Here is a 25,577-nt window from a genome sequence, read left to right on the forward strand (position 1 = left end):
GCAGGGAGAATGGAGAGGTGTTTCAAGTATAGCTGAGCAGAACATGCTGTGAATGACAACACTGCCTCTATAGCTTCTCTCCTAGAACCTTCCCTAAAATTTAGGGATTAGATTCTCAGCTGAACAAAAACCAGGCACTTAGATGAGGACACCTGGAATATCAGAGGCTGCCTGGTGCAGCATGTCGCTGGTGTTCCTCTGCCCACTCCTCTCTTTCATGGATGGCCAGAATTAGAGAAAAGCAAAAAGGACCTCAACACGAGGGAAACAGCAAGGGGAGGGTTCTTTCCTTGGTTAATAGGGTATGATGCTTTAATTCATGCTTGCAATATATTTGAAACTTCTCAGTAGAAGAAGTTATCATGAAAAAAAGGTAAGGCAATAGAAGACTGAAAAATCCCACAGTAGACAAGATGGATCATCCTGATGTTTTACTTCTGGCTTGGGCCATAATCCTCTTTCCCTTTGAGTCAAAGCCACACTCCCGCTAACAACAGGATTTTGCTTGGAGACCATCATCCAYTTTGGAAGAGATAGCTCTGAAGCACTCAGTTGCACTGCCCTACAGTGCACTTCGTGCCAAAAACAAACTCTTTCTTACTAGATTTTTTGAAAACCTGGGATATCACAAGCCTATGAAAAGATATTTAATATTTAATTATGTTTAATGATGTTTAATTATTTAATTTATGATAAAACACTAGAAGCAGGATATTTTCTACTTAGGCTATTTTTAGAATTCAGCATCTGGAGTATTTGAAAATCTGAGAGTAGCGTAGAATAACAAAGAGAAGAAAAATGGAATAGGTGATTCAGTGCAATAATTAAAGATTCGGTGTCAGCAATGGTTTTTTTTTTTTTTCCATAAAGCCTGCAATAGGCTAAGCACAGAATCATGAGACCAATCAGAAAGATTCAGTAATGAGAGAAATTCCAAAATGAGGCAGATTAATGTCTTCGGGGAATGTCAGAACCCTGACACCAGCTGTTTGAACTGGTTATCTTCTTTGGCATCGTCTGAGGCCTGGCAGGCATCCATCAGAGCAAAATCTAGAGCTCCTACCTTGACCACAGTCTAACACTATTTCTCCCAGTAGACCTTTCAGAAAGGGTCATTATTCAAAGTTTCAATAAGACAGTCACCCTGCTACTTTCATGTTGAAACAAAACTTATAGTGATTTTTTAAAATGATTTCTTTAGTATTTTAAAATAACCGAAACATGACAATAACTCTATTAAAGAATTTCTTAGTAGTCATGTTGGAATGGAACACCATGATGTGAAATACACTACCAAGGATTCAGCAGACAAAATCCTAGTTGATTTTTTAATACAAATCTAAGAAGTTTTGAATCTTTTGGTACTTTACTCTCCCTAGAAGCTCATCAACAGATGAGAGACAAACCATGTGCTCAAAAATAGATAATGCGAGTTAGACTGCCTTCAAAATAGAGTCAGTGAAAGTACACGTTTCATGGATCATGTAATTCAAAATAATTGTTGCTTGAACTACTGAAAATGAGTATGTGCTTAAGCAGCAGTTATACGTGTTGGCACACAAAGTTTGCTTTGGCTAACATGCTTTACCTTAATAAGATGGGTGGAAGGCAGTGGGTATAATCCAAAGCATGTTATGATTATAAGAGGCTTGTACTTTTTTTTTTTTTTTTTTTTTAATGAAATGTGTATTTTTAAAGTTTGGCTGTTTCTTACCTCTGTTTTTCCGCTCCCTGCTGATTTAAGGCCTAACTTTTACAGGCAGCCGTCTGTTGTTTCTGAAACAATGCTGAGCTTGCAGCTTTATTTTGATTCTGAGGMCTAACTGGTTTTAAGACGGAATTTAACCAGTTCTGAGAAGAACTACATGTGAATCACTGCACAGCAGTCAGGGAAACTATGGGCTGGAGTCCAGGAATTCCTCTCAATCCCATGTCTGCAGTTCAAGCAAAAAGAATGGCTACAATGATTTCTTTTACCTGAGGTATGGTTTTTCTTAAAGAAAGAAATCTGCATATATTATCAAAAGTATTTCAGTGCAAGGAAAATAGTTGTCTGAATTAATGCAGACAGGCAGTTGCTACTACTACATGTTTGGAATTTTTATTTCCCTCATCCCCAAATATACTAAAAACATTTATTCACAACAAAGTTAGAACATCTGCAAAGGCTGTGTCTTCTCAAAGATTATATTCTGCTGCTGCAAAACATGGGGAGGGTTGGATTGATGGTCTGTTTTTGACATCTTGACAAAGACAATTTTTCCTGGTAAACTATTAGCTGTGTCCCACACTATACACTTCACTCACTCAAGGCTGACTTTATGTAACTTGGAAGTTTATCACTAGCAGCTACTTTTAAGGTTAGTTATTTCAACATTATATGTTACCTTGTAAAGCCTTGCCTTACACTAGGATTTCAGAAAAAAATATTTCTCTGAAAACAACACAGTGGTAGTAGAGGCAGCATGGACAGAAATGTTCATTTTTTCCCTTAATTTCAGCAGAAATCAACTCTGTTAGGTTCTCAGAAAATGCCTCCATCGTTTAGTACCTCTTCAAAGGTTAGTAGGATAGAGTTCAAAAAAGCCACTAACACTTGATTTCCTGAGAGCGCTCCAAGCACGCTACAAACCAGTATGTCAGTAACCCTGTGGCCACCAACAGGATGCTGTGAAGAAGCTGGTGGTGGGAAAAGCTGAGGGCAGATGACAGCTGGGAGTGAGAGCAACCTCACTCTTGTGACGGAATTTCCAACTATGCTTTTGCCCACTCTGTGAACTACCAAAATTTTATACTGACAGTAAATAAAAAAATTAAAATTAAAATTAAAAAAAAATTTAAACTAAAATTAAAAAAAAAATTGACCACACTGCTTGAGGTCATACACTTACTCAAACTCTTTTTTACTTTAAGTGTATGACCTCAAGCAGTGTGACACTGTGTGATATTACTAACAATCTGAAGACTGCAAAGCAATCCTATCCAGTGCTGAAAGTCACATCATCTTGAAATTKAGCATAGGTATAAAACCACCTTAAAATAAAATCACAGTAAGGAACATCCATCCCTCTTCATCATACAAAATACACGCTAGAGAATCCAATGGGATTTCAAATCAAAGTTTTACTCAAGCCAAATAAATTCACATAGTATGTACCTGCAGAAGGAGTCTCTCAAACGCCAGGAAGTTGTCCCATTTGGAATTCTGTGGGTGTTTCAAAGTCTGGACCGCRGCCAGCACAAGCTGTAGAAGACCACAGTGGTTCTCCAGAGCTTTGAAATTGTTTTTGAAAAGCTGGATGTATGAGCTGAGCTGTTCTGGGGTGACTCTACCTGTGAAAAGAAAAACACGATATAGTAATCTGAGGTGACAAATTCTCATAATGGCACATACGAAACAAGATTTTAAGATGTCAGTGGATCAGTTCGACAGGGCTTTTCCTTTAAAGGGCTCTTCATTATGGGCCTTCACTGCAATCATTGTGCGTTTCAGGCTTCAGCAACAGGTCAGGATGAAGATTTGCTTCACCCAGAACTGGGGCTTAAGGTAGTTAGCATGGCAGGTATTTCACAATACACAACAGATGACGATGGAAAGAGTAGAAACATGTTTGTTTCCAAACAGAGAGATCTGTTTAAGCAAGGCAAAATACTTCAGTATTTTCTCCACACAGTGGCTGATCTTTCTATTTTTGTCAAAGCCCCAAGGGGAAATTGGTGAACCTTCTATCTCATACCAAACCTACAACCTTCAGCCACTTGGTGATGGCAGAGGGGAGGAAGGAGTRGAGACAAGGAAGAGAGCACAAGACAGAGTGCCAACATCAGCCATTCAAGGAGGTCTCTTCTGGAGCAGTTCTTGAAAAGGACACATCCAAGGCTCATTCATCACTTGTGATTTCCACTCGTTATTTGAAAGAAGAAAACTCATTAGCTGGTAATCACTGTTTAATAGAAGGACATAGGGAAAAAGCCAACCAGGCCATACAAACAATACTGAATTAGCGATTATTGCACTCAGCATCAAAGCACGATCTACACTGTGCAGCAGAGTTATGTTTGGGAAGTAGCCTTACATCTTTTTCAGGAAGAAAGGGACATTCAGACCTCTGCTTGTTCAGAGTCTTAGAAGAAAGCCTATAATGTCTCAGCTATCCTAAGAAAATCACCACAGGTGATCATACATAGCCTCAACATTCAAGGAAAAACAGCGTCGAAACGGTGTCCAAGTGCAAGCCTAGACTGAGATAAAACAAATCCRGGGCTGCTTTGCTCTTCAGTGGCTGTCACCAGGAACAAGTCGTCTTCCTCAAGAGAACCAGCCCTAAAGAATGGGTGCACGTGAGATAGAGCAAGCAGAATCCTTCATCCTAAACCCAACAAGCTTTCGCGCCAGGAAGCCAGAACAGAGCTGAATCAGTGCTAGGCATTTTATGACTTGCACCACTCTGATCATCCTACTTGGTATTTCTCCATCAAGGAAAGATCTCTGCATTTGGTTATCTCATTAGCTTACAAGGCTCTCCACCTGCCTCTATCCTTTCAGACTGTACAAATGCTTAATAGTTGCTTCCAACAAGCGAATAAATATCCAAAGCACTTCCTCTTAATTCCAGTGATACCAACGGTGGTCTTCAGAAGAACATCTAGAATAGGGAAAGCTGCTAAACAAAACAAAACCACACAAGCTCTTTCTGTGTATTTTAATGGAAAGTATCAAACCGAAGAGTCAGCACATGAACACAGAAATCAAGCTGACACCCCTCAGTAGGCCGGAGAGCTGACAAAAGCCTTCCTCGGTTAGTCCACGTAGGCTAAAACAGCAACCACAGCCATGTGTGTTTTTAGACTAAACACCAGGGCTTTCACTTGTGTTTTATTTCTTTTAAAGCTGYGTCAGGCAGATTTACATGGCGATTTGAAGCTGTCAGCCCAGGAGGCCTTGCGGCATTCCTTAAATAATGGCCACATTATTACCTTTAGCAACCATGATGTATAGTTGTAYGTTCAAAATATAACTGGCTTCAATTGAGAAAACATTACGTTTCCAGGCCCTCCTTTAAATGTAACAGTCAAATGGGAGGGCTTTCTAGACTTCTGATTTCAATTTAGAAAAATAATTTTTCAAGTGTTTTTTTTTTTCTCCCTATATTGTCTCTTGTGAAAGTGAATCCAGATGCATCACGGGATCAGTCTGAGATCCATTCAGCTCCATTTTAGATAAACAATGAAAATCTTTCCCAGACTCAGAGCAGTACCAAAGAAAAAGTCCAACACGTGTAAATAAGGGGGTGAAATCCTGACCTTGGTAAGTCTCTAACAAAAATTCCATTGGCATTAGAGGAGCCAGGACTTCCTCTGTAATATYTGCAATATCCATGGAACAACTCGGACCCAGGATTCAACAGCTCTTTTCTATACAGATACTTCCCCGGATAGCATCCTGATAAACTGTTCCAGCAGCAGAYGGGGAATGGAAGGTAGGAAGGGACTGGTGGTACACATCAAATAAATGCCTTTTCCAGAGGCCTAAATCCTCCTCGTCTTCCCTGCTGCTTACTCACAGGCGGAGATTTCAGCACAAAGCCAATAACATTTTAAATTTAATTTAATCCCAAGCCCACCAACYATTTTTTTCCTTCTTTTTATTTTTAAAACCCTTCTACTGTTTTAAGTCCTCCTATGTTGCAAAGTAGCCCAGAGGCTAGATAGATAGATAGATATTGAAAGGAGCCGGACCACAGCATCAAGGTACGGCAGCTGTTGCTTTGCTCCTCTGAAGCAAAGCAAGAGATTTGCAGACAGAATCATGGTTATATAAGAAACCTGAGGGATCAGGTATTGAGCTCAGGATTGAAGAGCCTGTTGGAGCACGAAACAGGGAGCGCGATGCAGTGACGGAGCAGTGCTGTGTTTCACCATCTAAGAGATGGAGAAGAAAAAAGGGAAGAGAGAACACGGAGCAAATGGGGGCTAGTTGGGTCAAAATCACTTTGCAAAGGGATGATAAAAGCAATTCTGCAAGACTAATGCTAGAATATTGCAAAAACCTCAAGTGGTACCTATATACAGAGAGGAATATCTAAAATACTAGTAAAATCCTGAAAACCGTGTTGTGAGACAGAAYATTAACTTCCAAGCTACAGAGGAAAAGCAACAAAAAAGACTATTTGGATCCAAACAACTCTGTGGCTTTCTGAAATCTGGATTTAACTAGTCGTCGATCATTTTGAAAATAATTTTGAAAAGAGTTTGGAATAAGCAGATGGTCCCTCCCCCACCTCCAAACAGAAAAGCTACTGAGCAACAAATAGAGCCAATTTTATACAGTAGAAAATACAGGGTGGGGGGAAAGGTTGATTCAGAACTTGTAAAGAAATCGAATAACAACAGAAAACATTATGTAGATATAAGAACAACTAAGAAAATGCATTTCTGGCACCAAAGATGGTCAAAACCCAAGCAATCAGAACAAAAAATAAAAGAAGAAGAAAAGGTTCAAGTCAGATGAACTGGATATTCTGAAACGAGTTACACAGACCAGATGGTCAGGGGTAATACTAAATCTACCGGAATACAATAAATGGAGTATTTATATTTAAGAAAACAAAAATAGCTACCTTTTAGTCCAGTATCAGTAGCACGAAAAGCTTCAAGACAAATATCCAAGAAATTACAGCTTACATCATGCAGAAGAGTAGGATAAAACACTTTTATTAAAAAAGATCATGTCAAACTAGTCTGATACAGAATAAAGTTTCTATACAAAGTGCATGAATTAAGTATAATGCACAGGGACTTAGCAGAGCATTAGCTATGACATAACCATACTTAAGGAGGAAAAGATTAAGATTAGAAGAATTGCAAGATGCCTAAACAATTTTAGGCATTGTAAGATGCCTCAACAATTATATTTAGGAACAATTTAGGAATTGTACAATTTAGGAATTTAGGAACAATTAGGAATTGTAAGACAAATTTAGGAATTTTTATGTAAAACAATTTAGGAATGGTAAGATGCCTAAACAGTTACACAAGAGTATATAGCAAGTAATACACAGTGGAGATCTGTTGGCCCAGAAAAYGTTTTAATTGAAGCTCCGTAAGTGTTGGTTCTGTACACACGCACAGGCACRTATATGATTGCAGGAGGGAATCTGGCACTAAGTAGTGCCAAATTTGCTGCTGTCAGAAGRTTGTGAAACATCATTAACATGGAAAAGGAGGAGAAGAACATGCAGGCACAGCTGGATTGCTTTGAGAACTGTAATAACAGAAATGGGGTGAAATCTAATAACGAGAAGTGCAAGATTATGCATTTTGGGGTGAGCAAAGAGCACGTGCTGTGTGTGAATTGGGAGCTGAAAGTGGGGAATGACGCAGGAGGGGGATATATCTAGGACCCTCATTGTAAAAAGAGCAGGTACAATCTCAGGGCGTCCCAGTTACAGTAAAAACAAAGCCACACAAATGCCTTTGTACAAGGCACCTCCCCTGAAGCACTTTATGCAGCTCCAATCACCCACACTCCAGGAGGATTAACTCAAAACTTTGCTGTATACAGGGAAAGGCAAGGAAAGAGGCACAAGGAYTATTGATCAGGAGGGCAGAACAGAAATGCCCAGCTTAACTAGCACCTCCCCTTCCCTCACTCTCCCCAAAAGCGGCAGCTTTTACAAATGCATCAAAATTAATTGTAGTAAAAGAATATGTATAAATAAAGCAAAGTTAATAAGAAATGCATTACTATAGCAAACAATCTTCCAAAAGTGAAGGCAACATTAGCAGCAAACTACCTAAAGTTGTTGTTTGTGCTTAATCAATGTATAAGAGAAATCACATAAATGCTTCTGAGACTGAACTCACTAATAATTATTTTCCCTTTGAATCTTTCATTTCCAAATAGTTAGTTTCCAAACATACTGGAAGACGCACACATTGAATTCCACCTCCAACTTTCAAGAATTCAAGACAGACTCCAAAAGAACTATACAATGCTGTAATTTTAAAACAATACAAACAGTACCTCACAYAGAAATTATCAATGGAAACACTTTATGATTTAATGATAAAAAATCATTTTATGAATTAATAATTTAAAAAAATACAGTGAAAATATTTAAAAAGATAGCAGCAGTGGAAACTAACGTCTGCAATACTGTATCTTACAGGAATAGCACTGTAAATGCTACATGCACATATGACAACCTGAAAAGGAGAAATAATTCTAAAATGATTCTACATTAATAAGGCAGATTTTGGATATTACAGGTACTGGAGGGGACACTAGTAGCAATTAATATTAAAGGTGTGTTAAAGATTTGCTTTTGTGCATGCTGAATGGGGCAGAAAGATCCAAAATAATCTCAAAAGATACATAAAAACTTAACTAAACCAACCACATTCATAGACATTAAGACATGATTCCACAGTAAAGACTCTTTTTCCATTTTAAATTAATCCTGAAATCTATATAGCATATGCAGGTATTCAAGAAAATAATTATTTTTCAAGATCGATTCAGAGGTAGAGGTAAATTTTTTAAATTCATGATTTTTTTTTTTTTAAATAGCACAAAGATTTATGGATGAATGAGGTGTCTAAAGAGCAAAGGTCAGAAATATCAATATGTTGTTCCAAACATATAGTCCTTATTTTCTGCATCTAACACTTAGTTAATTACCTCCATAGGGACAAGGAAAAAAAATAGAAAAAAAGAAAAAACAGGACTTATGAGGAAAGTACTTTTTGTGACCAATTGAATAATTAAGTGGATGCTTTTCCAGGACTACAGGAACCGCCAAATATACATAACTTAAGGCTTAGTCCAATTCTATTCAAGAACAACATTTGAGCTTCCCTGGCTCGAGCACTTCTGCTGAGCTCCATTTTTCATCTGACAGAACCATGAGTAAGAAATTATCTTGGAACACTTCTGCTCACAGACAACATTTTTTAAAGGCAGTGAAAAATAAAATGTTTTCCCCATCCACAGTAAGGCAGACCAGTCACTCCCAGTAGTTTGCCTCTGACTGTATCCAATGCTGGATACCTCTATGGGATGGATAAAGCTCTCAAAAATCTTCTAGCCAGTTGGGCCACAGCACTGCTAAGGGAGTTGGATATTTTGCAAACTGAGTGGAGCAGTTGAGTAGGTCGGACAACGCCCCTTAAGTCTCCCTGTTAGTGTCATTTCCAGATGTCATTCCTGGTAACGCCAAATGCTCTTGTACCTTCTTCAGAAGTTTCAGGGATCTTTAACAGTAAACACCACAAAATAATCCAGTCACAATCTTTAGTAACTTACTTGGAAAGGTCACCCTGAACTTAAATGGTTAATAATGAAGAAGGGAAGAATGGAGATGACTCCCTGGTCTTTGGGCAGCGAAAAGTAGGCCACGATGGGATCCTTACTGGGATGACTTCTCCAGAATATGGCTCTGGACTGGAAGAGCTCTAAACTTTAAAGCAGATTGAAAGCAGAGGTCACAGGTTTGTTTCCATCAAAACACTCTCATCTCCCACAGACACAAGCCCTTCTGCTCCTGGGTTTATGGCCACATATAACCACTGTCCCTCTTCACTTGCCAGAGCTGTGGGATCCACCCAATTCCAGCAGTGCAGGTAATAGCACAAACAAGAAGCCACCGCCACAAGAGTGCCAGACATTTGTCATTAAATTTGTATAGAATCATAAATCCTTGTTTTGAGAGGAACTTGATGTTCATACTAAGTGTCATAGATTAACTAGGAAAGATGGCCAAAATACCATCTTTCATTCAAAAAAACACACAAAACCATGATTAACAAATTGTTCCACCACAATTTCAAAACTTTCACATGCCTTACTACGACACAAATCAATCCATTAGATAGTAGAAATACAACTAATAAAATAACAAGACTTTCGAATCTAAGCAAGCACTACATTCAGAYGCCTAAATACAGCTTCAAGCTAGGATTAAAGAGGCCTAGACTTTCTATAGTTTCAAGTCTCCCAGTAAATTCAGAGTATTTTGAGGTGTCTCATAACAGATTAAGATTTTTTTCTTTGTAAATCAGAGTTTTGTATTTAAATGYATGGCCACTTTTACTGACTGTTTTCTTCTTCTCATGCTCTATCATTCAGTTCTGCCTTGACTGTTAAATCAGCATAAAAAATAACAGCTTTCTGTAGTCAGTCTGCAATACTCCCCAGCTGCCCTCCCAAACACTAAAACAAACTTCAGAACTGTTTGAATAAACAGGTGAAATGTTATCTTCCAGAATTAAGCATCCTAGAAGTAGTCACCTACATTAAACTTCTAACCGTTGTCATAACACCCAATTAAGATCTGGCATTCTGGAGTTTGTCAAATCAGCTCCTCAGCCTTGACTAACCATGTGTCATGGACGTATTTTGTCACCCCATTTTTCACCTCTTTCACCAGGTTAGTAAATACTAAGCAATAGCCCAAGTCCCAGCCAGAAGGTCACCAGACTGCTAATCCCCCAAAACAGTATTTCATTGTATCCGAAGAAACCTGAAATCTGCGGATTTGATTAAATCATCTCCTGAATTGCTTTTAATTTCTCACAACCAATGTCACAGAGTTCATTTGCCTCAAAGTAATGTGCCCAAAGGGTTTCAGGTGGCTTTCAAATACGCATGTGTCCTCATTTAGCACTAAGACACATGTTTTCAGACACGAAGTAGTATTTCATGGTGTTCTTGGCATGTCGTCCTAAAGACAGGGAGGTCATTCTTCTTTAGGACATTACTCACAGGACAGTCTGAATATACTTTAACAGTCTTTTTTGGTGGTAAGTAGATAAATACTGGTGGAAAACATGATGATGTATGAATACATACATATGCAAGTTGCCACATTGATGTGTTACTAGCCACTCTTTGCATTTGCACATCAATTATGAGGCTTAAGCAGCTATTCTGGCTGGGGAAAAAGCCCCGGGCAAGTCAGAATTATACTCTCATACAACATTCCACTCTAAAGGCAGATATAACAAATRTAAACATTAACATAAATAAATAGTAATAAATATTAATATGTAAATAAATGGTTTATTTATATTTATATAAATAAAATAAGTATATTTTATTTACAAAATACAAATAAGTACTAACATAAATATAATTGCTATTTTCACGGCATATTGGAATTTTAACATGATGTATTTTAGAATTTAAAGCATCAATTAGATCTACTATCAATATGGGTTCTCAAAGAAGATGGTATAACCTGGTATCTCAAAAATGAATGACAAAAATGATACCAAGATTGCATGATGAACCACGATCAAAATACTCTTAAGGACACTCATGGAAAAAAAAATCTTTGAAATATTTTATAAAGCAGGCTGGAAGTAGAAGTAGAGCAGTGAAGCTGCTCATTTGTGAGAATCCATTAATCACGCACTGAACTAAACACATATGCAAGTAACACTGTTTACATTTTTAAACTTTTAACCTCCCAAGTCATTTCTTYTTATTTTAAAAATATTGAGTGTGAAAGTTCATAAAAATGTGCATTTTCATTAAATCTATGAGTCCCTACGTCAAAACATCACAAATGTTCATCCACACATTAATGTTTAGCAATACCCATTGTGAACATTAAGTAAACTGAGTAGAAAAAGCACATTAATATAGTCTTTTTCAAAGTAGTATTCATAAGATGAAAAGATTTCATATTGAAGTTTACATAAGCTTTGCAATATTGCACTACCAAAGAAAAAAATAATTTACTTGCAGAACCAGATCAGTACATTTCCTTATTATTTTAAGTTTCTAAACATTATCTTCAGCTCTAGCCACAACTAGACGTGGTTGGTGACCTGGCCCCAAGTTCAAATGCAAGTGTTTAGGTTTGYTTGCAATAACAAAACAAAATGAAATAATAAAAAAAACTTTTTTTTCCCGAAAACTCCAAATACACAGGACCGTCAGCAAACTCATTTCTTAAAATAACAGTAAAATTAGCCAAATAATACTTTATCTGTACGTCAGCTATAATTTCAAAGATAACGTGCAATCAGCACGTTACCCTGTTTCATATTGCTACCCAAGGTTGTATCTAGCTTCCATCTGCAAGTGGTTTTATATCAGCAAAATGCGAAGTAGAAGAGCTACAAGAGACAAATTTGACATGCCTCATAATTTTATTRGGGCTCCAACTATTACTGATATTACACAATAAGAGGCCATACAGCATTCAGCAGACTATGCACTAAGACAAGACTACAGTAACAGAGAAATATATTTTCCTGAAACCTTGAAAACACTTAACTTAGGAAATGTAACTTCTGCAGGAGCATTTAGTCATTGAATAATAATCTAAATATTGAACAAAAGCTTTGGGTAAACCACAGCACCTGAATACTTTGGTTGAGAGAAATTTTTTACGCAATTTTAAAATAATGTGAATAGACCATTGGGATACACCTTTTCATTCAYGGTAAATTCATTTGTTGTGGTGAGGAAAGAAAAAAGGCTCAGAATAAACATCAACAATAYGGAATATTACTATTACTATTCTACTAAAATATGAAAGGTATTCATGTGTGTATGTTATCTACCTAACTCTCCTCTCTTAAATTCAGCAAGTTCAGACAAAAAGATTTAATAACTCCCAGGGCCATTTCCAAACCATTCGCACAGCAGTCATCCTAGGAGGAGAATCCAGCGGGATSCCACACCACTCTTCAGATCAACTGTTAAGATGGAACTAAAGCATTTCCTGCTGGCAGCCAAGGCGCTGCCGGAGCGGGCCCGCTCCGGGAGGATGCACTGCAGGAAACGGCGGCTGCAACCTCCGCCGTTCGCTCTCCTCGCTGCTGTGAGAAACGCGCGAAGAGGGGACGGAGAAACGCGCGAAGAGGGGACGGAGAAACGCNGAGAAACGCGCGAAGAGGGGACGGAGAAACGCGCGAAGAGGGGACGGAGAAACGCACAAGGTCCCCAAGGAGCCGTCCACAAGCCCCCGTCCTCCTGCCTGGCAGGGCGCCAGGCGCACATGGAGCACGCAGAAGAAGCCTGGTCTATGTGCGGCCTTCCCTGTCGGAGCCGTGCAGCAAAGCTGGGCCTAACAGGCTGCCCTGAGTGCGGCGCGGCCTTCCCTCCTGCTGCGGTCTCACCGCTCGCCTTCCCACTGCGCTGGCCTAAYGGCAGCACACTGGGGATTAAGGAAAGCTGGGACCAGAGGCAAGCTTTTATTCTCGTATGTCAGCCCAGGAATTGACAGCACTGAGTCATGTATATATTTACATTAATCTTGCCAAGATGAAACAGCATGCAAAACATTGGTACAGTTCAAAGCATTAAAACAACGCCATTTTATATTCTTTGCATATTTCATGTTTTTAGATAAGGTATTTCCCCAGCATTTCCCTATCTGCTAAGTCACCTTTCTCACGCAAAATGCTAACATATCTCCAAGGCGAAACATGAGGATCACTCCTTTCCTACTAACCAAGGTCCATAGTTCAGTTCAATCCCTACTCAAGGAGTTCATCAGCCCACTGCAAAAACATACAGGGGTCACCTTTATTTCACTAAGCCAGAGATTTTGTTACATATATATATATACATATAAAAATATAAATATATATAAATAAAAAACAAAACAAAAAAACAACTAGTGGAATGCAAGGCATATTCCGTACAGTTTTAACAGAAAGAGGACTGGTGGCTTTTCTACCAGCAATGCTCATGGGAGGGCGGGCAGCGCCTTGGCGCTGTTGCTGTGCCAGCGTGTGCCCCTTCCACAGACTCCARGCCAGTGCAGGGACACACAGAAGGAATTCAGGCACAGCCAGGGTTTGCTGTGTCCGTCTCCAGCAGAAAAGCCAGTCTAGCGTCGAAACAACACATAGACATCTGCAGCAAAGTCTTGCTCGCTGCCAAGTGCTACGCTAAGTGCAAAGCTTTCAACAGCAGCCTCGCGCYCGCCACGTTGAACGGATGATTAAGATACATACCAGACCTATGGAGGAGGGAACAGGAAGCACAGGGATAGCAAAGGAATTGCTCCCTCGGAGCAGAGCGCACCASGGCCGCTTACCCTGAGAGTTAAGCGCAAGTAATCCCTTCCCAGGATTTACAATCGCACTTCAATKTACCAGAATGTCATAAATCTCACCATAACACTGTTACAAAAACCTTCCAGACTGTCTTCTAAAAACCTTTTAAAAAACTAACTGAACTCGTTACAGAAAATAAATTTCCGTAAATGCTGGCAATTCTTGTACGCCCAAATAATTAACACCCCTGCAGTTTACGCAATGGGACATCTAAACAGGGCTTCACAAGTATTTATATTCACCAGATATTTATCAGCATCCACTTGTGTATCCAAAACAAATACGCAGTTGCCTCAGAGGCAAAATGGTGCTGATTCCGTTCTTCCTAAGATTCTTTAAATATGACACTGAAATATTCAAAATATTTATTTTTGTTTTGTTTTTAGAACTAGGCTCCTTGCAAAAGGCAGCTCCACCTACTGTTTGCACGCAGCTGTACGCTGCCTTAGGCGCCTCCACCTCCTTAGGCAGGAGGAGGACGTCTCCCACAGCACCTTCAGCCTGACGCCACCACCAGCACCACTCGCAAGGGCTATCGCCTCCCCTAGGGCAGTGGCACTTTCAAGATGCCAACATCAGCAAGCAACAGCAAATAAGTATTTCCCAAGAGTAAATACTGACAACATCAGTAAGCTCCAGCAAATTAAACCTAAAAAAAAAACCCCTAAACTATGTTATGGACCTATAGGTGGAATGGATTAAATGGTAATGAATGTACAGGGATAGGCTTTTAAATTTGAAATTGTGCTTGTTCCAAGAGCCAGCCTGACACAACTTTCAACAGGATGTGGCCAGCTCCACTCACCCCATCTTGAGCTACTTGCCTCATGCTCTGAGCCCTTATGAAGTACTCTTGGACATGCAAGACGTTTCAATTGCCACTTTAGTGGATATCACTAATAAAATTAATATATAAATCACCACTTCACCTCACTCGGATCAAAAATGTGGCCTTAATTGTTCATTTCTTCACTTCTCTTTTCTTTAAAATCATATAAATGCCATTAAAAATGGARGAGTCGGGAACAAGGAATTCCAACTTCACTCCTCTTTCTCTTTACAATCCATAAACTGCTATAATTCAGCAAGCACACCTCAAAATAATGAAAAGTTCCATGCTTTTCAGAGCCCAGAAAATGGCTGAAGTTTTCTCCCTTGCTCTGAAAAGGCTGAGCAGGACGAGGTTTCTCACAGCCGAGCAGGACTTGCCTGCTGCCAGTGTCACACACGATGCAGCTCTTCACACAGGTGGCCACTGCAGGAGGGCCCAGCTACACAAACAGAATTCTGTTTTGCTTTCAAATGCAGCTCACTCCTCATTTCCACAGGGGAAAAAGCAAAAAGTAAATAAATAAATAAATATATATATATATATATATTCTTGCTCCCTTTTACTAGAAGTAGCTCTTCTGAAAGGTAAGAGGCAACTTTCATGCTAGAAAGTGATGTCTTGGCAACATTTGGTACTAGACAGAGCCATAAAGCAACCAGGAAACACCTTAAGTATTGGGAAAACCAGCATTTAACTCCCAAGTTACAACAGACAGTATGGAATCTGCCAACATCTTCCATTATAWGCAGGAATCAAGGTAAGACTGTTAGGACAGAAAGCGTTTCCCATCACTCCAGCGGGTGCTGCCTTCTCCCACAGCGTTTTCATTTTTGACTGRGCACAAACACATCGAGCTCATACAACATTGGTAAGGGAGCAGGCTGCCAGAATTGGTAGTTCTCAGCAAATGAAGCAATCTATAAGCAACACTTCCCTGCAGGGCTTCAGGATGCTCTGTAGCATGGCTGATGAACAATGAATACTCTGAATAAGTAGTTCTGTTCTAAAGAATTGTTAATAAATAGCACTGGACAATGTAACATCTTAGCATAAATTTCATTCTTCTCTGCATTTATACTCAATAAGAAGTCGTGATTTTGGTGGCTGTACCGCCCTCCTTTCCTCATTTCTCATTTTATCATGGTAATCATCTACTAGACTGCCTCCAGTTTTTTTCTCACTAAGTCCAGCTATAAGCTAACCATGAAATTGAAAACTGATGCCAGTACAAGACAAACACAAAATTCACAGAATAAGTGACAAACAAGTGCTTAATAAACTATAACTACACTTCAGCTTATGCTTCATCCTTCAAAGCAAGTGAAGTCTCAAGTATGGAGAAAGCCTCAAGCATCACATTTATTTTACCATCAACTCTCCTATTTTCCAAAGGAGTGAGTGTGCTATCACTGCCATATGTCAGACATTCAGGCTGCCATCAAAGAGAAAATAGCTTAATATTATTAATGATCAGGGCTATAGCAACCTCCATAGATATCATGGAAAGAGAACACAGGAAAAGGAGGCTGATCTAATCACTTAGCAAAGTAGTAAAAGTGGCAAATGGATAAATGGATGGTTACATCTCAAAGACAGGAAGTAATTATTTTTAAAACAAAGTTTAATTCCAACATTAACAAGGTCTTTTTTTTTAAAAAAAAAGAATACATGAAATACAGTGCTTTTTTAAATGTTATTATGGTGAATATGCAGGTATGCATTACAAGAGAAAGCTTAAACTAGATTTTCTCACTTACTGTGCTTCCTTTCCTTCAGACAGATTCTTAATAGCCTGCTCATAGCTGCTCTGTTTTCTTAAAACAACTTACAGGATTACTGTTGCACAGATCTTGTTTTTTGATTGATAATCTTCTAAAGGTATGCTCTAGGAATTYGTAAAGACCATACAATATATGAAATATTATAGCTGAGCTGGCTGTACATCTAATAGTTCTACAGTATCTTGGCAGTTAACTCTGGAGTCCCAGATAAAGCCAATTATTTTTGTTCTGTGATGAGATCCATAGGCCATTCTCTCTTGATGAAGGCTTCAACATAAAATTCAACTGYTCTGTATCACGATCTTTTCTACATATCATTATGTTTGTAAGCATTAATTGAGATTAATCACGCATATTCACATTATATATGGCATATAATGAAAACAAGGTACCAAAAAGCTGTTTGAAAGAATCTTTTTATATTCTATACCTTTAATATTTCAAGGAATTCRGCTTTAAATAGAGCGCAGACATGACTTTTAACTTCAGTTTTCTCAAGACCAGCAACCTCACTCCACATAAACCTCACTATCATGTTATTATATACAAGATCTGCACAAATTTCCTCCGATCAGCTGTTATCTATAATTCTTGTCTGTAGAGGACAGGAGTCCCRCCAACATTTTAAAGACAAGGAACAGAAGACAAACAGCACTGCTAACCACTCACACACCTTCACACGCCTTTGTTCAGAGACCACCATTGCTTTATATACGGTCTCAATCTTTTTTTAAAGCTACTTCACTTAAAACAAAGCACCCAAGCTCTAAAACACACTCCCTTTCATAGCAGAAAGATCCTCCTGCAGCCACAGAGTTCCCCCAGATGAGCTGGCAAAGATGCCTCTGCAGCACTACAGAGAGGGTTAGGTGGAAGAATAGGAGATGACATGATGTTCCCCACGGATCCATGCAAAGGGCACATCACACTACTCACCCATGCTCATCTTAATAGGTAAATTTTCCCTGCTTGCAGCCTCCACAAGGTGTCTCCTAGCCTCCATCACAGCCTCCTTTTGCTTGAGGTTCATAAAGGACTCCCAGAGCGCTGTGGCAGCTGGATCACTATAAGAAAATGACAGGGTTATGTTAAACATTTCTTGAATAATGGTATAAGCTTAAGACAACATTTATATTTTCAGAGGAGTGCTTCTACTTAGTAAATCCTCCGAGGTGGGCAGGATACAGGCAAAAGTAAAAGGATACAAAAGCTTGATTTTTTTCTTTTCGAGAAATAGTTATTGTGTTTTTATAGCAAAACTCTACAATTTCTGGCTACCAATGATTAAACATTAAAATTCATATATAACAAACTTAAACAAGCACGTCAGCCCTACAGTAACCACCATTGTTCAACTAAGGGAATACCAGAAACAGCCCAATGTTCTGCAGTTTTGCAGTGCAGCAGAAAAACTGTGGAGAGCCTGGTGCTACAGATGGGCTCTAACTACCCAGTGACCGTTCAAGTGTCGGAGCCAACTCTTGAACACAACKGCTGCTAGAAGGACTTGATGAGCCGCCCCAATTTGGGCTTTGTGGGCTCTACTTATTGAAATGAATAATCTACAGCAGAAAGCAACTGTTCTTACAGTTTCTGTATTTACAGACTTTTTTTTATTGCTGCTAAGCGCAAGCTAGACACAGCTCATCTGCACTCTTTTTCTTTTTTTTTTTTTTCCATCCTCTCTCACCTGGTACACCTCATTTTTGCCACCTGCCCCTGCAATGTTTTCAGGAGGAACCAGGTAAGAGGAGCACCAAGCCCCACTCCTGTCATCCCAATAACCCATCCTGTCTAGACCAGTTCAGGTGGAAGGAGCATGAGAAGAAACTTGAGTTCTCTCTTCTGAAAAATCCACAGATGAACAGCAATAGCAAATGCTTCCTTAGGAAGCATTTAGGAAGCACTTAGGAAGCACTTCCTTAGGAAGCACTCTTAGGAAAGATCTAAAACGCAGCATGTGCTTCCTCACGGGCCACAGTACAGCAGGTATGAAGGAGATTTCCAAGCCAACTACTGGTTGCTCGTGAATTCTACACACCCAATGATTTTGGTTCCCTTCCCTCCCTCCTAGCACCCCGTCTCGCTGCAGCCCCTTGACCTGTTCTCGTGCCAGGCGCAGGGCAGGTCTCGCTGCCATTCCCAGGCGTGCCGGAGGCTCGGGCTGCAGGAGGGCACCCTGCTCCCGGTGCGCGCTGGGCAGCCGGACATGCTCCCGGGAAGCCGTGGTGAGCGCTGCCCGGCAGGTAAGTGCATCCCACCCACAGGAGAAACCAACCAAGCTGTAACCAGCTCTCCCAGCATCCAGCGAGGGCAGAATGAGGTCCCAACAGATGGGGCAACCGATACTTGTAACTGCCTAGAAGGAGACAGTAGTACCGAGTCCCAACAAGTCCCACTCCACTCCCTGTCTCTTCTGAAGTAATTCTCACTTCTCCTCCTCTCCGTCCTCCCTAGGCTGCCCACCCACACACTCCTATCTTGCCACTTCTGTCTGAGTGGCACCTGCGACCCTAAAGTTATGACCACAGAGGAATTTCTATGATTATGCTGAATACCCTCTTTCCCCTTCGCCGAGGGCTCCTTGTTCCATCCTCATTATTTCAGCTGCACATATTCTCTCATTACGGACCTCTTGCCCTGTTTGCCATCCTGAATGTGCAGTTCTAAGCCCAAACCCTATARAGATCAGGAACCAAGCCTAAAATAACAGGAAGCTGGTTTAGAAAATATTTTTTCTGATTTAAAATAAACGTCAACTTCTTGTTTTCTACAATTTGAGTCTATGTAAGTTTTTTTTCCCCCAATTCCCTTCATTACCATAAAGCTAAGTCAAAGTGTCACATAATCACAACTTTAGGAGCTGAGGTTTTAAAACAAAGAAAAACAAATCAACAAAAAAAAAAAAAAGGAAAAAAACAAAGCAAAAGCCTAGGAAAAACTCTACAAAATTAGCGCTCACCTCTTCTCGCTCCTCTGCCTCCTGAAAACGTTTATCAAATACAACACAACCCATATAYATTATATACATATCTAAAATATACAAAAAAAACCCCAATCTATACATCTCAATAGAAGTTACAAGTCAGCAATGCATGTGATACGCTTCTCTAAGTTGTTTGCTCGTTTGCTACTTTCCCTTTCCTTACCATACATCAATTTAAATATTTCTTTCTCCTTTAGCCACACTAGCTTTCTTTAATCTCAGGGACTTAAGCTTGCATGTTCTCTGAGGTTTGCTTTAAAATCTTAAAAATAACCAAAAGTCAGCTGTGGTACAGTCTAAGTGCAAACGCAGGGCAGTCACACCACTGTATGCTTGGATCTCTGTGTAGTCTATTGAGTTTCTGTGGACATTTCTCTTCCCACTACTTGAGAAATTGAAACTTGAGAACAACAACAAAAAAAAAGGTATCAGGTGAAATATAAAGACCCCTAAAAAGCATGAGAAAGCAACACATATTAATATGCCACATGCAATGCCAGCCAGGTGGCTATGGTAGACGACAAAATGTGACAATTTTGGCAGCACAATAAAGGAAAAGGCAAGTCACTTATCAGCTAAGATTGTGATTTCTTACAGAACTGRTAAGATTTAGGCTAAAAATTATTTGAGATAAATGAATACTCTTTCATACTATATTATACTTTTCTCTACTCCTTCAGGCTTCTTCGTACTCTACTATACCTCTTCATACACTCCTATACTTTTCTGTACTCCCTTGTACTCTCTTATCATAGAATCACAGAATAGTTAAAGTTGGAAGGGACCTCTAGAGATCACCTAGTCCAAGCTCCCTACTCAAGTAGGGAAAGTATCTAAGTACTATAGTAGGCTGTTGAGTGTAGTGTGTGTGCGCGTGTGAAAAATTATGACTATTTATCTTCCCGTTGTATTCATGTTAATCTTAGTTACAAAATTTCATCTTCTTGGATCATCTTCTCAGCAAGTTTGAACCCAGAAGGACGCATGGTGCCAAACTGTCCTGACTTTATGGCAAAGCATCTTACACTCGTTCATATTCCTGCATAATCCTCCACAGCCTTTCAGGCTCCTTCAGGCATTTTATACTTGTTTATAAAAGAATTAGGTCACACTATTTTATACATTTTATACTCCATCATACCTTTTTTCATGCATCCACATGCCTAGAAGGTGGGTACTGTACTGCCTCCTCATGAGGAAGACAATAATTCTATTACATAATGTTTTAAACCAATACAAAACCAGACAGAGAGCTAAGCAAAAACTTGGCAAGAAAGCAGACCAAGCTCACTGGAGAAGGCTGGCACCTTCGGAAACAGAAAGTGGAAGGAAAAACAAACAAAACCACACAAAAGCAAAAGCACACACACAAGACAAAAGTCATCCCATGTATTATGTCTGCAAAATAAACTATGGTTATTTCAGAAGTCTAATAATAGAAATTCCCTGCTTAAATTATATTGCAAACTGAAGAAATTAAAATGACCTGTCATTTCAAAGTATCATTTTTTTAAATCATGAATAAAACAGTCAAGGTATTTTTGCATAAAGAAAGGGGCCACACGTATACAGAGTTACCTGTAGAGCATCAAAATCCACAAACACTGAACACGTCCCACTAAGAAAGGGAACTCCAGGCCACGGTGCAGAGCCTAAGCAGTCTGCATCCAATACCAGCTCCTTTGGATTTCACAGGAGCTGCCTGGAGGATGAAGGATGCTCTACCAGCAGCTCAGCATAAAAAGGGAAGCCTCACATTTTGAAGCGGGTGTTATTTCAATGCTGGAAGAAGCATTAAAAACATTGCTATGACTTTCCATAAATGTCAACTGCAATTTGCCAATAGAAAAATGCTAGACTGAATGTGTTATAATCTATACCAAAAAAAGTGTTAAAGAGTGAATCACAAGAATGACTCAAAGTGCAGAACAGAATTAAAAGAGAGTGAAGAAAAAGAATATGTATTTGTTGGCATCAACAATATCCCCTGAGTCACTAAAATACGGGTGGCTCATCCTTGTTCTAACCATGACAGCAGAAAACATGCAGTTAACAAAAGCATTTGAACAGGAAATAAGTCTAAATCATACTATATAAGAAGTACTAGAAAAAAAAAGAGTCAGGTTTACTCCACTGATTAAAGAATAACACCAGTGTTTGCACGTTTTTTACTGAACACAYGTTTCCCACTTTTCCTACATTGCACCTTTGAACTATTGTACAGTCTTTAATTCGTTCAAAGACAAGAGAAGAGTAACTGATGGGAACAAGTTAAAAGGATGCAACAGGGTTTTCGTGTTGTTTCTCGCTTGTTCTGAAAAGAAGTTACCACAACATCTTCCTCTTAAAGATGTCTAGCACTTGCGAACTATATTATCTTATCTTCTCCTTCTGGTGAGGCATTTGTCTGTGATGGTCTTCCAGTTCTTGTCTTGGTGCCTCTCCCCTCCTCTTTTTCCCAYCTGCAATTCTTATGCTTTAGTCCAAAAGCCCTAATCTGATGACACTAATGCTATCGTCAATTATTTGTTTGACATCCAGTATCCCAATTCAAATTCCTCTTTCCTGTTGCATTCCCTTTAGTTCCCAGGGAGTGTTACTCATTGATATTATTACACATATTATCTAGTGAACCACAGTACTTTGAAAACACACTTTTGAAATACTGGACAGAACTTTAAAGATCTTACAAAAATACTGTTTGAAACAGGCTACTTTGCTTTAAAAAGAAAAAAAAAAAAGCTTTATAAACTTTATATTAACACTACACTGCTGATCTACTGATTAGAAYTGTTAACCACTCCCCAATAAAAAAATTCACAAAAATACATAGTGAACAAATATTACAGGGCACATTTTCTGTGCATCTCTGTTCCAAAGTGTTTTGCACCATATCACAGACTGCAAGCCTGACTACAAAAGAAGAAAAGTTTGATACTTGTTCCTTATTTTTACTGTTGCAGTCATGTTACCTAATCTCTACCTAGCYAGTTTTACCCTGTGGAATGGAAATAATTCTCAAATAGGAAACAAAATAACAATCAAATAGGAAACAGAATACAATAAAAACTAAGCACAGCAAGTTTTCTGAGGGTCAAATTAAAAACTTATTAAACAAAAAGAGGATGCTATATCCAGAGAGAAGACTGGAGTGCCTGAAAAGCTGTTAGACATTGCAATACAGTGTGATAATACACAGAGAAAAGCTCTTGGCAGACATCTGATAACATCAAATTCCTCCCTTCTCACACACTAACCCTATGTCCATTTTAATGAGGCCTTTTCTGAACTAAAACTAATTAAAATTTTTAAAATTCAACTATTTWTAAATGAAACAGCAACAAACAAGATTAAAAAGGAAGGAAGCAAAATGACACCTACAAGACACCTACAAGAAGCAGTTTCCCTGCTGCAGAGCTGAGTCATGAAGATAAAGGGCAGAAAAGGGCCAAGCCTCCAGAGCCATAACTCACACATATCCTAGAGTTTCTCTCAGAGGGCAGAATATATTCTGCTGATCACTCTATGCTTAAGATGCCAGAGAGGAAAAAAAWCAAACTCTTGAATAGGTATCAGGGTAAAGCCCGACAGTTCTTTTGGTGATGGCCCCATTTKCTTAAGCAACATCCACCCCCACAGGAACTTGTTCCCATTCCTGTGCCACCCATCACAAAGGGGGCAGCATATGGTGYCACGCAGCAAGTTGGACAGAAAAACTGACTGAGGTTAAAAATAAATCAGGAAAAAGAGTTATTTATGGATAACAGTCTCAGTGGAGTTAATTTATTTGATTCAGGTTTAAAATGAAAAGCCTTATTTGCTAATTTTGCATTTATTAAGATAATCTGGGCTTACTCTCTTGATCTGGTCCTGCCCTGCAAGGAGAACATTTCCAAGGAGCACTGACAGACAGAGAGCACTCAGGGGCCAGCAGATCTGCGGTGCCTGCAGGCCAATTCTGGAAGCCCCTTGCCCTGAGTATTTAGGGGAGGAAGGGGCTGCTGCCACTGGCATGGTTAACAGCCCAGCTGAAAAAAGCAATCTACAAATAAGCAAGACGGAGTGCTGGTTGACGAAGAACAACCCATCACAGTAGACATAAACCTGAAGGCAACAATAGGAAGCAGAGGACACACACAAGTCCGGGACACCTATGGCCAACAACACGCTTTTAGATTTGGCTAAAATGAAATGCCTTTTTCTTACTTCACTCCAYTGCCATAGAGAGATATTTACTTCCCTTAGTGCTCCAGGTCTCAACTGCTACTGATAATTTATTTCACATGCTCTCCCAGCTCCCTAATGCAAGAGCAAAAGGTCAAGGGGCCAGACCATACCAGAAAAATACACCCATTCAGTGACTAACTGCTCCCCATTYGTGATCACATATCTACCAATACATCGTTTCTAACACATTTAGCATTTACAGTACTAATTTGCTATTGCATTTAATCAAAATGCTTAATAAACCAAAACAAGTCAAACACTCTTGCCTATCCATGCAGGATATCAGAACCACCAAAATCATTATGCGCACGTGTAGTCTCAGGCAGGATACAGCAAGTTACACCGATATTATCTCATTTCCAATAAAGCATAATATCAATTGCTACCTATATCACCTATTACTTGAATTTTACCTAGACTGATTTGCCTAACTGGACAAATTCAGGTTATCCAGTGTTCCCCTCACAAAACTGCATCATAACAAACTGTCCTTCACCTTCTTGCAAATTATGCAAGTGTCCCCAGGCTTAATGAAAAAAAGGATCAGGAGGTTGATGACCTGATGCTCTTTCATGACCTTTCAACGGCCAAACTGAGAAGCCATTATCTGTAGGTCCAATTTCCTTATGAGATGTCCTGCACTTCGCACCAATAAAGAAAAAGATGACTTTGCTCAGCTGGGTTTTCTTTTAAGCTGCCTGGGCCCAGGTGAAACCACAGGCCTGCAGCAGAAGTGGCAAGAAACAGGGTGGAAGATGACATTCAAGACATCAATGATGAAAGAAAGTGCTGCTGTTACTCCTACACCCGGCAAAGGAGGCAGGATTAAACAAAACAAAGCAAGCAAGCAAACAAAAAAGACCACCCTTGCTGATGCAGCTTTTGAATAAGCAAAGGAAAAAGACCCAGACTGGGCTTCAATCATGATCTCAACATGARACATACAGATGTTGCAGCTACTGCAAAAGCAAAACCTTCATGGTATGTCTGCATAACTTCATAGCGCAGCTACTTGCGCATATTTTCCCAGGAGGGGAGGAAGAGGCAGAACAGGTTAAGTTAGAGCTTCATTAGTTCTACAAGCTGCCTAAAATTGGGTGACTGCTAAAAACACATGAGCACTCTGCATCCACGTGAGCCAACACATCCTTTGCAGTAACTCATACTTCAAAGAGACTCAACATCCCACTAAATGCACAGCTGTTCAAAAAATAACAGTTGCTAGAAGACAGTTGCTATAAAGAATAAACCTATGGTTGGCAGTATGTCATTTGAACATGGATAAACCAAGGGGAAGCACAGGACTGCAGTAAGACACATAATTTGGCGACTAGCCTGGAGCAAGGGGCCATGTATTAGGAGATACAATCGCTCTTCCAATTCTCCTGCTGCTTCAGAGAGAATCTGTCGTGCCAAGACTTCACCGGATATACTACACATTCCTGGGACACATTAGCCAGCAGGATAATCAAGGGGATCGGAGTGAAGGCCCCAAGGCAAACACAGCAGCCCCTTGCCGAGAGCGCGACTCGGCTGCACAAAACACGCTCCCCGTCACAACCCGCGCTGGCGTCGCGGGCAGGAGACCTCGGAACAGCCGCACGGTGCAGGCCACGGCCCGGCCGGAGCTGCCATGAGCTCCTGATTTCACATTTCTGACGGTGACAAAGTG

The 25,577-nt window shown here is 39.7% G+C and overlaps 1 protein-coding gene across 1 annotated transcript in view; it reads right to left on the reverse strand.

The window, feature by feature from the left end:
• The window catches only part of SCFD2 (sec1 family domain containing 2), a 185,213-nt gene that overhangs the window by 131,582 nt on the left and 28,054 nt on the right, over positions 1–25,577 (reverse strand). The window contains exons 4-5 of the mRNA XM_026033629.1: positions 17,629–17,756; positions 3,158–3,333 (exon numbers count right to left, since the gene is read on the reverse strand). Coding sequence (XP_025889414.1) covers positions 3,158–3,333; positions 17,629–17,756 — 304 coding nt within the window. The remainder of the gene's footprint in view (positions 1–3,157; positions 3,334–17,628; positions 17,757–25,577) is intronic.

Source organism: Nothoprocta perdicaria, unplaced genomic scaffold (genome assembly GCF_003342845.1).
Source record: "Nothoprocta perdicaria isolate Ctin4 unplaced genomic scaffold, notPer1 scaffold_13, whole genome shotgun sequence".
Lineage (NCBI taxonomy): Eukaryota > Metazoa > Chordata > Aves > Tinamiformes > Tinamidae > Nothoprocta > Nothoprocta perdicaria.